This window comes from Mangifera indica, chromosome 3, assembly GCF_011075055.1.
Source record: "Mangifera indica cultivar Alphonso chromosome 3, CATAS_Mindica_2.1, whole genome shotgun sequence".
Taxonomy (NCBI): domain Eukaryota; kingdom Viridiplantae; phylum Streptophyta; class Magnoliopsida; order Sapindales; family Anacardiaceae; genus Mangifera; species Mangifera indica.
Genome location: NC_058139.1, coordinates 21748257 through 21764577, shown reverse-complemented (window position 1 = coordinate 21764577; position 16321 = coordinate 21748257). Strand labels below are relative to the sequence as shown.

The 16321-nt window shown below is 32.1% G+C and overlaps 2 protein-coding genes across 2 annotated transcripts; both read right to left on the bottom strand.

Moving 5' to 3' along the window:
• Window positions 1-3801: 3801 nt before the first annotated feature.
• Window positions 3802-11745, bottom strand: LOC123210165. Its single transcript, XM_044628397.1, has 8 exons — window positions 11335-11745; window positions 10626-11165; window positions 8625-9257; window positions 7704-8247; window positions 6133-6897; window positions 5237-5321; window positions 4902-5117; window positions 3802-4772 (listed from the first exon to the last, which is right to left on the bottom strand). The coding sequence occupies exons 1-5, from the start codon at window positions 11620-11622 to the stop codon at window positions 6830-6832; spliced, it is 2073 nt and encodes a 690-aa protein (XP_044484332.1). The 5' UTR covers window positions 11623-11745; the 3' UTR covers window positions 3802-4772; window positions 4902-5117; window positions 5237-5321; window positions 6133-6829.
• Window positions 11746-11872: 127 nt separating this feature from the next.
• LOC123211635 (probable disease resistance protein At4g27220) lies at window positions 11873-14722 on the bottom strand. The gene has a single exon (XM_044630427.1). It carries the CDS (start codon window positions 14720-14722, stop codon window positions 11873-11875), a length of 2850 nt encoding a protein of 949 aa, XP_044486362.1.
• Window positions 14723-16321: the final 1599 nt, after the last annotated feature.

Genomic DNA, 16321 nt, shown 5'->3' with positions numbered 1-16321 from the left:
AGACCTCCAAATCATTGAAAAGTGGGGAAGTATGAAATTCCAAAGATTTGGAGAGCAGTTGCAATTAAAAAAGGGGAAAAAAATGAAATTAGGGAAAAAAACAATTTTCAAATCTGAAAAGAACTACAAAATGAGAGGGTTACCCATAGGACTCGTTGGAAATGAATTTTTGCGGGCACGTTGGGTGTGCTTGTAGTACTCGTTGGTCACCTTATATTTTTTTTTCTATTCATCTACTTCTTTTTATTCAATATAAAAGTTACAATACACCTAATACAAATTTCACATATTTTTCTTTATCTTGACATAAAATGACTCAAATATATTTTTAAATTAAAAAAATTATTGTCTTGAAAATAAATTTGAAAAATAACAACACTAAACACTTTGTTGTAAGATATTCATTTCATAAGTTCAATACTAAAACTGTTCAAATTTATATAAAATATTTTTAAAAGGAGAAGATAATAAGTCTATTGAAGAAAAATAGTTTGATATGAACTACTTAAACTAATCAGACAAATTTTATTCAATAATATATTTTAGATAAATCAGTTTTAAATGAATACAAATATTGATTACTTGACTAAATGCAACGGATTTTTTTTCTTTTTTTAAAATAAAAATTCTTTATTTCAGATTGTATTGTTCGTCAGAGTGGATCGATGGTTTAACTTACCCACTATAACAGACAGTGGAGACCTGAAGAACACCTTGAAGAAGCTTCCAAGAGCTTACACATTACAAGTACTAAAATCTCTCTCAATCAAATTTTAATATTTAAATTTTATTGATAACTTTATGACTTCAAGTCACTTGAAAGATGCCTGGAATTTAGGGTTGGACTCGAATTGAATTCGTTCAATTAGAATAAGCTCGAAACGAATCAGTCTTATTCGAGCTCGAGCTTGAGCTATTTGTCAAATTTTCTAATTAAAAATTTTGATACAAAAACGATATCTTTTTAATAACGAAAAACAAGTCGAATTTAATTGAAGATAATAAGTATATTATCAAATCATATTCCTTTTATGGTCAATTCAATTGTTATGCGTATCCTCCAAACACATGACATGTGAGAAATTAGCATGGATGGGACTGAGGTTGATAATTTCCTTAATAAATATTTTACCTAAAGAAGAAAACATAACAAAATATTTTGAATCTTATAAAAAAATTTCACATATATTTGATTCTATTTTATTATATATATTAATTAAATTTTATAAAAACTTGGGATTTTTAGTAATTTGTTTATATACTAACTTTGTAAATTTAAATAGATTGTTTGTAGTACTTAAGAAATTCTAAAAATTTTATTTAAGATAGTTATTAATTATATTATGAAATTTTATGATTTTATAAGTTATAAAATTTCATAGAATTAGCTAGAATTTTAAAATAATAAACCTAAAATTTTTTATAAAGTTCATGCCTGTAACATAATTTATTTATTTTATATTTTTTTAATCATTTTAAATTTAAATATTTTTTATATATAAATCAATATGTCTAGTTATATTCTAGAGAATTTCGTAATTTTATCAGTTTAATATAATTTATTAAAATTGTTATGAGATTAAATTAAGACTAGGACTGTTCGGCTGAACTAGGACTCGATGGTCAGCCAGCAAAACTGGTTCTAGCTTGTGGGTTGGATTGACCGGCCCTTGAATCGGCTGAATAAATCTGTCTAAAACCAAAACCACTCAACAATTTAAAACATTATTTTGTTTAAATTGTCAAAGTAATACAAGATTAATTTAAAATAATTATACCACATTAAGTGGCCAATCCAGGGTTATAATTGTCTTTTCACTCGTAACTACTAGTTAGTTCTTACTGGCTCCCACTGCGATTGCATGCCTGCAGCTGTAACTGCTTAGCGCATGGTTTGCAGCCACTTAAAAGGGTGGATTTATCTTAATTGAGTTAGCTTGGAGTTAATTAAGTTCGGATTAAAGACATAATGTGCTTCTTCAGTTTGAGTACAGTATTCTTAGAGGATTATTAGTGGTATAAACCATAATTAGTAAATATACAAATTATTTGTGTTTAATTTATGTTCTCGTTTAATTCATATTTTATACATGTTGTTTCAAATTTTTGAGCCAAAAATATATTAAACAAATATTTGATATGTTTTTAATATTAAATACGTATTTTTTGTATTTTTTACATTTTTTTTATGAATTTTTAAAATATGAAAATATTTTTTACATTTTCAATTAATTACTGTAATATCATAATTATATAAAACAAAAATCAATTTTTCATCATCTAAATTTCTTATTTTTTTCAATAATTAATTTTTGATGATGAATAAATATTGATTATATATTATATTATATTAGATTTAATATTCAATTAAATACTTTATATTTGAATTGTTAATCAGAAGATCTATGAAAAGTGTTAAAATTATGTTTGATATTGCGATACTTTAAAAAACGTATTATTGATAATGTGTCGTATTAAACTCGTATATATATGTTTTAAATTTTTTCTGTATCCGAATTTTACGATCATTTTTTATAAACATATTTTTCACTATTTATCATATTATAGTTGTATAATTCTTATACATTTTTTTTTCTGTTCCCATTATTTATTAATTAGGATATAAACTATATCGTTGTATAAATAAATAGTTTGTCGATGGTATAGATAGTCCATCGTATTGGACAAACAAATCAATTTTAAATTAAGCTATCGAATTAGAGTTTTAATTCAAAATAAATTCATTCAAATCAAATAATAAGTTCATCTGAATCCCTAGCCATGGATAATTATAACCTTTTTATTATATAATTTGAAGAATCAAACTAAGAAAAAAAAGTCATATTCACAAAACTTTCTATAAACTCTATGGTGTTTATACTCATCTGAGGAAATTTTATTTTGAAGGTGTTTTAAATTTAAATTTGAATAAAGATCAACTTAAATTTAATTCAAATTTAAAATAATTAATTCAAATATGAATTTGATTTGATTATAATTAAAGAGTTATTGAAAAAACAATAAAGAGAAAAGTCAAAAAAGAAAAAATCATCCAGATAAAAAGAGCTTGAAAGGGTTAATACCAATGACCCTTTGAACTCAAATCGAGCTCTTTAACTGGATCTTTAATCTGAGTTTGGTAGTTCAAACCAAATACAGATTCGGATTCGAGCTGATTAGGCTCAAACCCACCTTTTGAATCAATTTCAAACCGAAATTTTTTATCAAGTACTCGTATGCTCTATTCAACGAGTGCCTGTGTCATTTGCAACGGTTGAATTCTTGAACAAGTTAATTTGTAGGCAGGCGTTTTCAATCCCCATCCTGTACCAGTTCCCGCACAAGCACTCAATTGAACGAACCATTATCAAGAAGCCAAGCTTTAGTTTTCAGCTTTTTGTTTGATGGATCTTCACATTTACGTTCCAATCTTTTCAATTTGCGTGTTGCAGGCACCAGGTCACTCAGCAGTTGCCCACCAACCGTCTGTTGTTTCGTTGCTATGGAACCTGTAATGTCTTACTAACTAATCCCTTTGTATTGTCGCTGTTGACCTAACCTAATGGAACTAATAGATTCAATTCAGTTCTTAGCTCGGCACAAGAGTTTGATTAGGGTAAACCGTCTCGACCAGGCTTGCCTATAGGTCCTGATCGGTCCGATCAGGGTTTAAAATCATTGGCTTGCAATATGAATTATAGACAAGCCAACAGCAATTGTAGTTGTATATCTAGTCAATTCTACAGGAAAGGATGAAAAATCAAGATAATTAGACATGTCAAAAACGAGATAAACTCCTGGCTGTCATATGTGAATCATTTTATTGCTGAACATCACAAGCAATAAGCAATGATCAAGTGCATTAAACATCCCCAGAACATTAAGGTCGCAACACAGGATGAACAAAATTAGAAGTTCAAATTCAGGATCTAACCACCCATTATACCTTTCAGTCATTAGCAGTTGCTAGTTGCAGAGACAGCAGCTCATCCTCGGGAATGGTTTTAATTGTACAATCTGATCGGGGATAGGCGGAACATAACAGTGCATAGCCAGGCTCCACCACATAATCACTGAGCATACCATCACTCTGATCAGCGGAGCCACTTATAATTTTAGCAGGGCAAGTCATGCACACTCCAAGCTTGCAGTCATGAGGCACATCCAAGCCAGAGTCCAACGCCTAGGGTAGGATTGTCTCATCGGGCTCCACCTCAAGCTCTGTGGACTCATCCTCATGCTCAATCACCACTTTGTAAGAACTCGTAATGCTCCATTGAAATCTTTATCTGTGTGAGACTAAGCATTTTCTGGGGCTAAAGTCGGAGGAATGGTGTTTAGTGCAGGTGGGGTGCTTTTGCTTGGTGAGAATGAAGGGACAAGATGGAGATAATAAACGAAGGGTTGCCATGATTTTGTTTGCCTTGTGAGAGATCACTGTTTTGGAAAAAGATAAGGTTAGCTTATGTTCACTTCTGCAATTTTGTTGGCTCAATTTCATCATCTGGGTGTATCAATGTGCTATTATTGTTCAAATATAACTTCTGCTTTCTTTTATATATATAAAATTGAAAAAAAAAATTAATTCATCTTGATAATCAGAATTTTGGGAAATAAAAAATAAACAAGAAAAATAACTTCGTCGGATCTCTCCCACCCCATGAGTTAATTCAAGAAGTGAGACTTTCTCCAACATTTATATGCTCATACCCAAATCAATTCTCAACCAATGTAGGCTTCCTAGCAGTATAGATGCATCTTGATCATTAGATCTAGAATTAGAAAAAAAAAAAACTTATTAAGAGACCTAAAGAAAGCACAGTTCAATTAATCATTCCAAAAGAAAAGAGTATTTATCAAGAAAGAATACACAGATTTCAAACATAAAATATGATATATACCTGGTAAAATCAATGAAACAGCATCAAGTACGGCAGACCATTTAAAGTAAAATCTTATACTCAGTATTGCAAGGCCTCCACCTTCAACAAACTTTGAGGATAAAATCAGTTAAGATGGTAGACACAAAGCCCCTCTTCACCTGGAGGAAATGAAGCTGTGGTCTATCGCAAACTATTTAAAGGAATGAACTCATCTTCTTTGGAGTTCCACACTTTCTGTAATCATAAAAGCATAGCTCATTGAATTAAAAAAATAGAAGAGAACATGAATTCAACCAATTCAATTCATTCATCAACAGAAATGCTTGATGTATTTAGGTGAGTCAATAATATACCGACTGGCAATCCTTCATTCCAAATTTTCTCCTTCAATGCGGGGAATTCAGAGAGCTTGACACATTTCATGTTGCGGAAACCAATCTGCAAAATCCAAAAAAGGGGTTAAAACACGGTACAATCAATATTTTGAATTTTGAGAGCTTAAAAAAAATAAAGCTTAATTATGTAATGAAATTTTTTTTTTATTTTTTTATAGTTTTAATTTGTCTGTTCATTGATACGTAGGACCACCTGAAAGTTGGACAAGAAAGAGCATGGACGGATTTGAAATCTTATGCTGCTACTAATCGTACAGGTAGCACAGAAAATACCCACTACAGAGCCCTATATGTGTCAACAAGAAAATGAAAAAATTGCATAGCATTATAATATTCTTTTGCATGTACTTGATACCATTTAGGTTCATCCATATATATATATACACGCATTAAAACTGGGTTTAAAAAATGCATTCTGGAGTTACAAGTAGTTCTCGTAAAAATTTAACAAGGTATAATGGCTGTTCTAGAGCAGTTTGAGATAAAGAAGAATCCAAATCAAAACAAAAAATAATTGTTCAAAAACCAAATTGGAAAAAAAATTGAACAAGCATCTTCCTTGATTTTAAACTTGCTTGCCATGCAATTGATTTGTATATGTCATCAGTAGATTGAGATTCGTGGAATCCTGGAATTAAAATTGAAATACGAGTCTGACAACTTTCATCCTAGTCGATACAAGAAAAAGCTTTTGTAGTTATGACTTTTGCAACATTGCATTAATCTCTCCGGTAAAATCAACATTATCATATACTTAATATCCCAATTAATATTACAAATAAACATATCTATTAGTAGTAATAGCAATGCTGTAAAAAGAAAGAAAAACAAATATTTTGTGGAAGAGTAAGTACCATATCTGTAAATATTTGTTGGACAGTAGAATTGAGATCAACCTTCCAAAAATATTCTTTATGAGTATCTGATTTTGTCAGTTGTACTTTCTTCAGCAATGGTGTGCTTAACACTCCTTTAGAAAAGATGTTCAATTTTGGGCATTGACTCACAATAACTTGCTCCAAACAAGGAAATTGGAAGGAATAATTGGCTGAGCAGAAGAATGTCAGGCTTGGTAAGGAGAAAAGCTCCAAAACCTTCAATTTGCCAAAAACAATCTCTTCTTCTCTGTCCCCATCATTTGCTATTACTTCTGTCAACAACTTGCACTTTCTTATTCTCATTGTTGTGAGATTGAAAAGGGTTTTGACTGCTTCACTTGTTAGTACCTTGGCTAATCCTTTGCAACTGCATACCTCCAGAGATTTCAGATTATTGAAAGACGTTGCGGATGGCATTAAAATTGTCAAACAATGACATCCACGTACTTGTAGCTTTTGAAGATTTTGAAGAAACGTGTTCCCTCGAAGTTGGAAATCTTGTTTCCATATATGTCCTTGTTCATACAGAAATAGCTCTTTGAAACTACTAACACTAAAATCAAGTGATTCCAAACAATTTAATTTTTTAAGGAAATTGAACAAAGAAGCAATAGATTCATCATCAAAGTTACGCAGCCGTAGTAGTTTAAGTTGGATAAAGCTCTCAGCTAGATCAGTGCGGAGGAATGGCAATTTGAAGGCATAAGCATCTATACCAACCACTTCCAAATTTGGTATGACCTAAAAATTACGAGCGAGTAAATCAGCAGGGATGAGCATTAAGACAACAACAAGTGTACTGCAACGCACAAATAAATAACTATAACTTTTTTATATAAATGGTACAGGTGTCCCATGCTATATACATTTAGTTTGGATATAACGTAAATTTGATGGTTGAAATGGAAACATACAAGGCAAAAGTCCTATCCACATTTATCCTAGTTAATTTTAACACAAAATATAAGAAATTGGTTTCTAATGTGTGCAACTCAATACTTTATTTATATATTTAAATTATTAATTAAATAAATATAACTCCGAAGTAAATATAGACTTTAAACAAGAATTGCATAAATGGGCAACAAATTTTAATCTACAAATTTTATAATATCTTGCAATTGAAACATTCAGAGGATTAATATATATTAACTCGACAGATTTATAGAGAAAACAAACTTATTATAATCAAGAAAAAGGAAAAATAGCCCTTAGTTTATTTTCATTTGCAATAGAAACATTAATGTCCTTCTTATGAATTGGAATTAGAAATTCACAAATGAATAATTTTATCATGATTTTGAGTTGTTGTACTATGTTTTTAGGCCCAACTGTTATCTAAACTCAATTGGTTAACAGAAGTTCTTTGTTTTTATAAATGAAGAGTTCCTCCACCTATTGGGCGTGCCTTTTGTGTTAGATACTTATTTGTACACCAATAGTACTAGAAAGTGCAACCCCTAATAAAAGGGAGGATGATCAGATCAATCTGGATAATGAACAAATGTTTTATTTATGAATGAGTATGGATGCAAATGAAATCATACCTTTTCTAACAAAAAAAAGGGTAAGTAGCCTCTCCTCGTCTTTAGCTGGAAAGCCAGGAAATTCGGCAGCATATACTTTAATCTTCCTGCATTTATACACATCCAAACTTCTTAGCATTGGCCACTCTATTGTGTGCAACTGAGGGTAGAAACATTTGAGTTCCCGCAAATTTTCAAGGTGGATGTTTGTTAATTGTGGAAACAAAAATGTTGGGGGCCCGTTAACTTCCTCCTCAGAAACAATTTTCCCTAACCCACAAGAGTTTATCGACAGCTCTTTAAGTTGCAGAAGACCAATAGCAATAGAAACAGGAAAGAGACTTTTCAAACTCCAACAATTGTTAACCTTCAAACTCTCTAGATTGTGAAAGGTGAGACGTCCTTGAGTACTAGATGGAACAATAGTCAATAACTTTTCACAGAATTCGATTCTCACTACTTTTAGTTTGCAGAAGGATTCCACATGGAGTTTGTGGTTGTGCCATATCAGCTGCAAGTTATCAAGGTGCAAAAGCACCATCTTCTCCAAGCTTGGAAAAGCAACCTGCAGTAGACAATTCATAACATTAATATTGGAGTAATTATTTATGACTTAGCACCAAAATGTGTTTACTCAGGTTGAACAACTGTTAAACCAAACCATATCTTGAGGTTTGTAGAGAACAGAATTGTAAAACAATATTCACATATGCATAATAGGAGAATTTCCAATTGTTGAGTTCAGATAATGATAACAAAGATAGCCGACCATGATATTAAAATTAAAACTAGCTAATAATAAACTTTTTTCACCTATGCCAAAAAGGAAAATCTCTACTTATTGGAGTAACTTTTAAGGATTTTATAACTGAAGGGGTGAAAAATTCTGGAAGCAAAAATTCTTCTAGCAAAATATGGGAAAATCATTTAAGAAAAGACAACCTTTTCATTGAAAAGAGGTGCATTATGATCAAAATGATCCGTCTTCAAATCAGAGAAAACAAACGTCTCCATCTTCGGACAGTTGGCTATAGTAATACTTTTTAAGGAAGGGCATTCCAAATAGTTAGTTCCTGAATAGAAGTTTGTCAAGTCAGGCAATAGCTCAAGAACAATGGAATTCAGATGAGGGATGAAAATTTTATCAATGGCTCCCTCCTTTCCTTCGTCTTTTGTAATAATTTCTTCAATCAAAGCACAATTCTTCACTTCAATCTCTTGAAGTTGATCAAGGCCCAAGATGATAGCAGGAGTAAATATATATCTCAAGCTGCTGCAACTGTGAACTTTCAGTGATTTCAGGTTGTTGAAGCCCAAAATTTCCTCCTTACTGTTCTTTATTGTCTTTCCTTTTATATCAAATAAATCTTCCAATGAATGGTAATTTCTAACCTCCAAAGTCTCCAAATTTCTTAAATCATGGAACGGAAATGCACATGACATGTCATAAACCTCATCCAATACCAACCACTTTAAACTGCGGAATAAGCCAACTGGCAATCCATCATTCCATATGTTCTCCTTTATTGTGGGAAATTCAGAGTGCTTTACAAATTCTATGTTGCGGAAACCAGTCTGTCAAATCCAAAAAATTGGGTTAAAGCACACTACAAAAAATATTTTGAATTTTGAGATGAATATTTATGTAATGAAATTTTTTCTATTATAGTTTTAATAGAAAAAATGCATACATTAAAACTGGGTTTAAAAAATGCATTGTGGAGTTACAGGTAGTTCCCATAAAAATTTCACAAGGTATGATGGTGGTTTTAGAGCAGTTTGAGAAAAACCAGAATCCAAAAAAATTGAACAAGCATCTACCTTGTTTTTTAAACTTGCTTACCATGCAATTGATTTACATGCCATCAGTAGATTGAGATTCATGGAATCCTGGAATTAAAAAATTTTTCAATTGAAATGCGAGTTTGACAACCTTTCATCCTAGTCTATAGAAGATAATGCTCTTGTAGTTATGACTTTGGCAACATTGCATTATTCTCTCCCATAAAATCAAAATTATAATATACTTAATATCCCAATTAATATTACAAACATACATACCTATTAGTAGTAAAATTTTAAATATATACCAATAGCTATGTTGTAAAAGGAAAAAAAAAAAAAGCAAAGATTTTGTGGAAGAGTTAAGTACCATATCTGTAAATTTGGTATAATCTAGAAATTATGAACAAGTATAGAAGTAGGTGTAAGCATTAAGACATCAACGATTGCACCACAACGCACAAATAAATTTGAAATTTTTTATATAACTGATGCAGGTGTCACATGTTATATACATCTAATTATAAGCAAGTAAAAACATATATAAGCAGATCTTTAATCTGGAGATAATGTAAATTTGATTGCTGTAACGGAAACATACATCGCAAAAATCCTATCTACTTTAATGAGCCAAATTTTAAAACAGAAAAATAAAAAATTGGTTTATAATGTGTGCAACTCGTATTACTCATTAACTTTCTCCAACTTATTACTTGATTTATATATTAAAATTATTAATTAAATAAATATCTTGCAACTGAAATATATAATTAAATAATATATTTATATTAACTTGATGGATTTAAAGAAAAAAAAATATTATAATCAAGCATAAGGAAAAGTACCCCTTAGTTTATTTTGATTTGAAATAGAAACATTAATGTCCTTATGAATTGGAAACTAAAATTCAGTGATGCCTAATTCATATCTTGATTTTAGTTGGGGTGATATATTTTTAGGCCCAATTGTTATCTAACATCAATTGGTTAATGGAAGGTCATTAGGTCCACCTGTTAGACTTGTCTTTAGTGTTGGATACTCCGTTGTACGCCAATAATACAAAAAGTGCAACCTCTAGTAAAAGGGACAATGATCAAATCAATCTGGTTAATGTACAGGTGTTTTATTTATGAGTGAGTATGGATGAAATTGAAATCATACCTTTTCTAATGAAAAAGAAGCAGGCTGCCCCTCCCAGTCTATGGCTTGAAAGCTAGGAAATTCAGAAGCATATGATTTTATCTTGCATTCATACACACCCAAACTTTTTAGCATTGGCCACTCTATTGCATGCAACCGTGGGTAGAAACATTTGAGTTCGCATAAATTTTCAAGGTGGACGTCTGTTAATTGTGGAAACAAAAATGTTGGGGCCCCATTAACAACCTCCTCAGAAACAATTTTCTCTAACTCACAAGAGTTTATCCATAACTCTTTAAGTTGCATAAGGCCAATAGCAATAGAAACTGGAAAGAGACTTTTCAAACTTGAACAATTCTTAACCTTCAAACTCTCTAGATTGTGAAAGGTGAGACATCCTTGAGTATTAGATGGAACAATAGTCAATAACTTTTCACAGAATTCGACTCTCAGTACCTTTAGTTTGCAACAAGATTCCACATGCAGTTTTTGGTTGTGCCAAATCAGCTGCAAGTTATCCAAGTGCAAGAGCACCATCTTCTCCAGGCTTGGAAAAGCAACCTGCAGCAAACAATTCACAATGTTAATATACTGGTATAAAAATATCCACAAGCTCACAATGAGAATGCTATCCAAATATTGTGTCAGGTTGGACTGCTCTCAAAACCTAAAAGCATTTTGAAGGTAATTTGTAACATTGTTTTTTATTATAAAGAATTAACCAAATTACCTTTTCATCAAAGAGTGGGTTTATATCAACAAGGTAGTTCTCCAAGGCCGCTTCTTCTTTAGGATCTCCCTCTGTTTCTGGGTAAAATGACTTGCAGAAGAACGTCTTTAAATTAGAGCAATGCTCAATGTGAAGTTCTTTTAAGGAAGGGAATTCAATCAAATTTCCCGTGCCAAAACTTGTGAGGTTTGGAAGAACTTCAAGCTTCATGTACAATAGCTTAGGAAAACTCATATCAATTATCTTTTCTTCTTTTTGTACTCCTTTTGTGTCAGTTATTACTTCCATTGACTTACAATTGCTAATCAAAAGCTTTTGGAGTTAGATGAGACTTTTGACCATAGAAGATGAAAACAAAAATTTCAAGTCATTAAAATCCTCCACGATCAAGCTTTTTAGACATTGACTATAATGAAACATTGCTAAAGGTCGGTCGATGAGTGTATTCTCAAAATTAACTAAACATACTTTCAAGTTCTCCAATCTTGGAAAACAAACCTGTAAACACAATTTTTTTTCCATAAACATAACTCATAAACTAATAAGAATACTTCTTTTTACATACAAAGAAAATGAGAGATGAAAATTCAAAGCATACCCTCATGTCAGAGCCGATCTTTATGAATTTGGGTAGGCGTTGTAGTGTCAGAGAACACAATTGATTGAACTTAGTCTCATCATTTGTTTCAATTTCATCACCATGGTCATTATTTTCTTCACCAAAAATCTCTTGTAGGTTCATACAATCAGTCACTTCAATTTCTTGTAGCTGCACAAGGTTTTTTGCAATAAAAGATGCAAAGAGATACTCCAACCTATCACAATTTTCTATTTTTATAATCCTTAATTTTCCGAATGACCCTGCATTGAGTTGACCATGACATATATTCTCTAGTTTAATCAATTTACTAAGAATCAAGGACTCCAAGTTGGGAAATACTATTTTCCCAGCAACTGAGTTAATGATATATGAAAGCTCGAGATCATTTTTTACATGCAAATGCTTTAAATGTGGAAAACCATCCACACTGAGTTCATAAATAACATTTCTAGCACCATTGATGCCCTCTAGAGAGAGATCTTCAGTCGTCTTCAACAAACTTTTAACCCCATGCCCCAAATGGATACTATCATTGATGTTGAGTTTGAACATTCTTGAAATTGAAATGTCAGAATTGATAGACCACTTCCTTATGTTTCCTACAAATATTTTATAACTTTTCAGTTTCTTGAAAAACAAGTCTTGTGGCATAACTCGAGCATCTTGAATATGAAGATATAAAGCTGTTAGGTTAGACAACTGTTTCAACTCTTTAAGACTAGCATTTCTTCGTCCTTGATTGTTGACTCCTTCAAATTCCCATTGAACAATGCTATCGCCCATATATAATTCTTGTAATTGAGTCAAGAAGAAGATGACATTTGTGGCAATGTATTTAAGATTGAAACAATTGCTCAAATCTAACAACTTCAACTGAGTCAATTGTCCAATTTCTACAGGCAACTCTTTAATATTAGACCCAACCAAGCTAAGAATTTCTAATTTACTCAGCTCCCCAAGTATCCTTATATCCCCTAATATGCAGGATTTCAGAAACAATGTTTGAAGGCTTTTTAGGAAAGAAATGGATGAAGGTAATGGCAAGAATCGCAATCCACTGAGTCTTAAAACTTTGAGTTCTTTCGTCTTTTCAAAAAAAGCATCTGGAATTTGTGGAGAGCGATTTATACCAATTAGGAAGAACAATTTCAGTTTTGGATATTCTAACCGTTCAGGAAGATCATCATTAATATTTCTGCAGGGCAAAGACATAGCAGTTGAATCTTTTGATATTTTCTCCCCCAGCACTTCTTTCAAGCCAGTGTCATTTTGAATATTAAACATCAACTTCTCTGCTGATGCAATAGATACTGCAACAGCATGAATAATGTCATGCATTTTAACCGTATTGTAAGTGTAACCATCCAACAACAAACAAGAAGCTTTGAGATGATCTATCAACCTGTGCAATCTATTCCTTCCTTCTTCCAATGTATAAACATCGCCGAACAAATTCCAACCCATACTATATTTTAATAGGTCATCAATAAACACGCTATCACCAGGATTGTAGAGAGCACAAAGAAGAAATAGTGATTTAGCTTCCTCATTTTTCAGAAATTTGTAACTCAACTCTATCGTAGAATACAAAGTTTCATCCATATCTAGAATATGTGTTGGATTAGACCTTTTTAGTTGAGCCAAGGCATCTTCCCAGGCATGAAGACTCTCATTTTTCAATCCATTTGCAATTGTCAAAATTGCAACCGGTAAACCTGCACATTTCCTAACAATCTCAACTGCCACAGGATGAAAATCAGAGCTCTCCACAACATCACCCACAATCTTGCGAAACAAATTCCATGCTTCTTCATAAGATAGAGGACCAATGAATATGTCCTTCTGAGTCTTCATATCTTTGCTTAATAAATCCCGATTTCTAGAAGTTAACAATATTGTGCATGGCCTGATCTTCCCATCTCTGTCTCTTTCAACACCACCGAAAGGAATTCCAATTGCATCCAAGTCAAGTTTTGTCCAAATATTATCCAAAATTAGTAGTAAATTCTTCTGCTTCTTTATCCTGTTACGTAGTAGACCAGTTCTCTCATATTCACCCTCCTGCCTAAATTGCAGGCCTAACTCAGAAGCAACTTTTTCTTGAATTCTTCTGTAGTCTGGGGTTTGTGTTGCCTCAGCAATGACCACTTCATCAAATAACTTGTTTTTCTTCACTTCCCAAGCTACTTTTTTTACCAGTGTGGTTTTGCCGACGCCTCCCATCCCATACACGCCAGTCATGTTAACATTAACATCCTGCAATGCCTCCATAATTTCCTGAAAGGCTTGCTCTCTAGAATCAAAGGTCTCGTAGCCTCTAACATACATGGATTCTGTCCTCTGTACAGCAGGACGGTAGGAAACACTACTAAAATTGCCTTTCCCCAGCAAATCGGCACCATCCATTGTGGCTTTCATTGCTTCCTTTCCAAGCTTGTAACGTTGAATCAAATTAGGACATGACCACAATTTGATACAGCCGCCCTTGTTTGCTTCATCCTCATCCTCAATGATAGCCTTTTCTACCCTTTCAGTGAACTCATCTACATCACTCAGCCATTTCTTAACAGCTTTATAAATCTCTTCCCCCTGTCTTTCAGCCGACTCTACAGGTTTTTCTACTGTTTCTCTTTTATTTCTGAGATCCTCAACTTGTTTTTTGAGGTCGTTGATATAGCTCTGGTACTTGAACACATACGACAACTGCTGTTTAAGCAAATCATATCCCGACTCTATAGCATTTGATGCAAGTCCCGCAGCAGTACTGATAGCTAGTTCTTCAGCCATTGCCGATAAATACTTGAACACACACACTCTCTCCCTCTCTCTCTTTTCTTTTTTTCTTCTCAAGTAAAGCTACTGGTAAAGGATGCTTAGGAGGCAAGGGAAAGGAAAGAAAAAGAAGTGGACAACATTATATAACAAAATATTTCAGCAAATATTTAAGAGAAAAGCTTAACGAACAAAATCTAGTTTTGCAGAGAGAATACTTAACATAAAAGCAAGGCTAATCGATAACTCAATAATGAAAACAGGGAAACAAAAAGAAACAGAAAAGATAAAGAATGAAACTTCTAAGCGTTCTCGGGAAACAAAAAAAAAACAAACACACACGCACACACAACAAACAACTATAAAAATCAAAGTTTTTAAGAGCAACCCTCAATGAACATAGTCTAGCTTGAAGCAAACAGGTAACTACCTGCAATAATAAAAAGAGAAGTTGACGATACTGCTAAATTTTTTTTTTTTAATCGTAAGAAATTTATTGATACTGAGTAAAAACAGATCTAATAAAAAGATAGAGAATTGATAGTTAAAACAGGGGTAAGGAAAATTATAGAAAAGGAATTTGAAACAACAGACAATTAAAAGAAAGAAATCAAAAGGGAAGGTTTAGAACAAGTACAAGTACAGCTTGATGGCTTGATCTGTATGTTTCTCTGAGAAGTAGAGGTAAGTTTTGAAGCACCACAGACTACAAAGTGTTTGCTTTACTTGTTTGCAGGTAAGAAAGCATTAATGATTGCGTAGGAACGAAAGAAGCTGAAGAGATGGAAGATTCAACGCCCATGTCTTGCTAATACTATTATTAATTACCACATAAAAAACAATGACGTTGCCATTCACCTACTTTGAAACATCCAGACAAAGACAAATATACCCAACTTTCCTCACAGCTGCCGTCCACCATCTCCATAATGCTGGATTAATTAATCAATTAGACAATAATTTTGTTATGACCACTACTATAATGACTGGATTTGAGTGCTTGTCGTGTTTGAATACGAGTTTAATCAAATTAGGTTTTAATTTTAAATTATTAAATTAAATTTAAATTTGAACTAGTTAAAAATTAGTAATGAGATTAATAATATTATTCACAAAATAAATAATATTATTAGATATTATTAATATAATAAATAATATCGTTAAAAAAGAATTTGAGTTAAACTTTTAAATTAAACTTCTATTTGAATTCACTGATTGACGAAAAAGATACTACTATCATTGTATTTGTTGCTAACATTGGAGAGAGTTACAATTTCAATTTGGGCTTGGTGTTCAAGTTAGTAACACTAAGACAAAACAATATTGTTCTTGTTCTTAAATAAATCAATGTCATCATTTTGTTTTCTCGTGCTTTCCAAAAAATGATTCTAGATTAAGTTAAACCACTCTTTTGAGGTCATATCAATTATATTGAATAGAATAATTTCTAATTCAATGACTAATATTACAATTAATAAACCAAGTATAGGAAAAGTTTGACGTCATCATTTATTTACTTATGACTTCTAAAAAGTGGTCTTAAATCGAGTGTTTCGATACTATTTTGTGCTTCCAAATTAGGTTTTGGGCCTAATAGAATTTTATACCAAGATG

Bases quoted from the DNA above. Each gene is read 5' to 3' on its own strand.
- LOC123210165 (XM_044628397.1), bottom strand. From the start codon at position 11,622: ATGGAAGTAATAACTGACACAAAAGGAGTACAAAAAGAAGAAAAGATA. The intron at 9,258-10,625 runs GTATGATTTCAA...TGGATTTGACAG, and splicing joins CTTCTTTTTCATTAGAAAAG to ACTGGTTTCCGCAACATAGA. The intron at 8,248-8,624 runs GTTGTCTTTTCT...TGTCTACTGCAG, and splicing joins CACCTCTTTTCAATGAAAAG to GTTGCTTTTCCAAGCTTGGA.
- LOC123211635 (XM_044630427.1), bottom strand. From the start codon at position 14,722: ATGGCTGAAGAACTAGCTATCAGTACTGCTGCGGGACTTGCATCAAAT.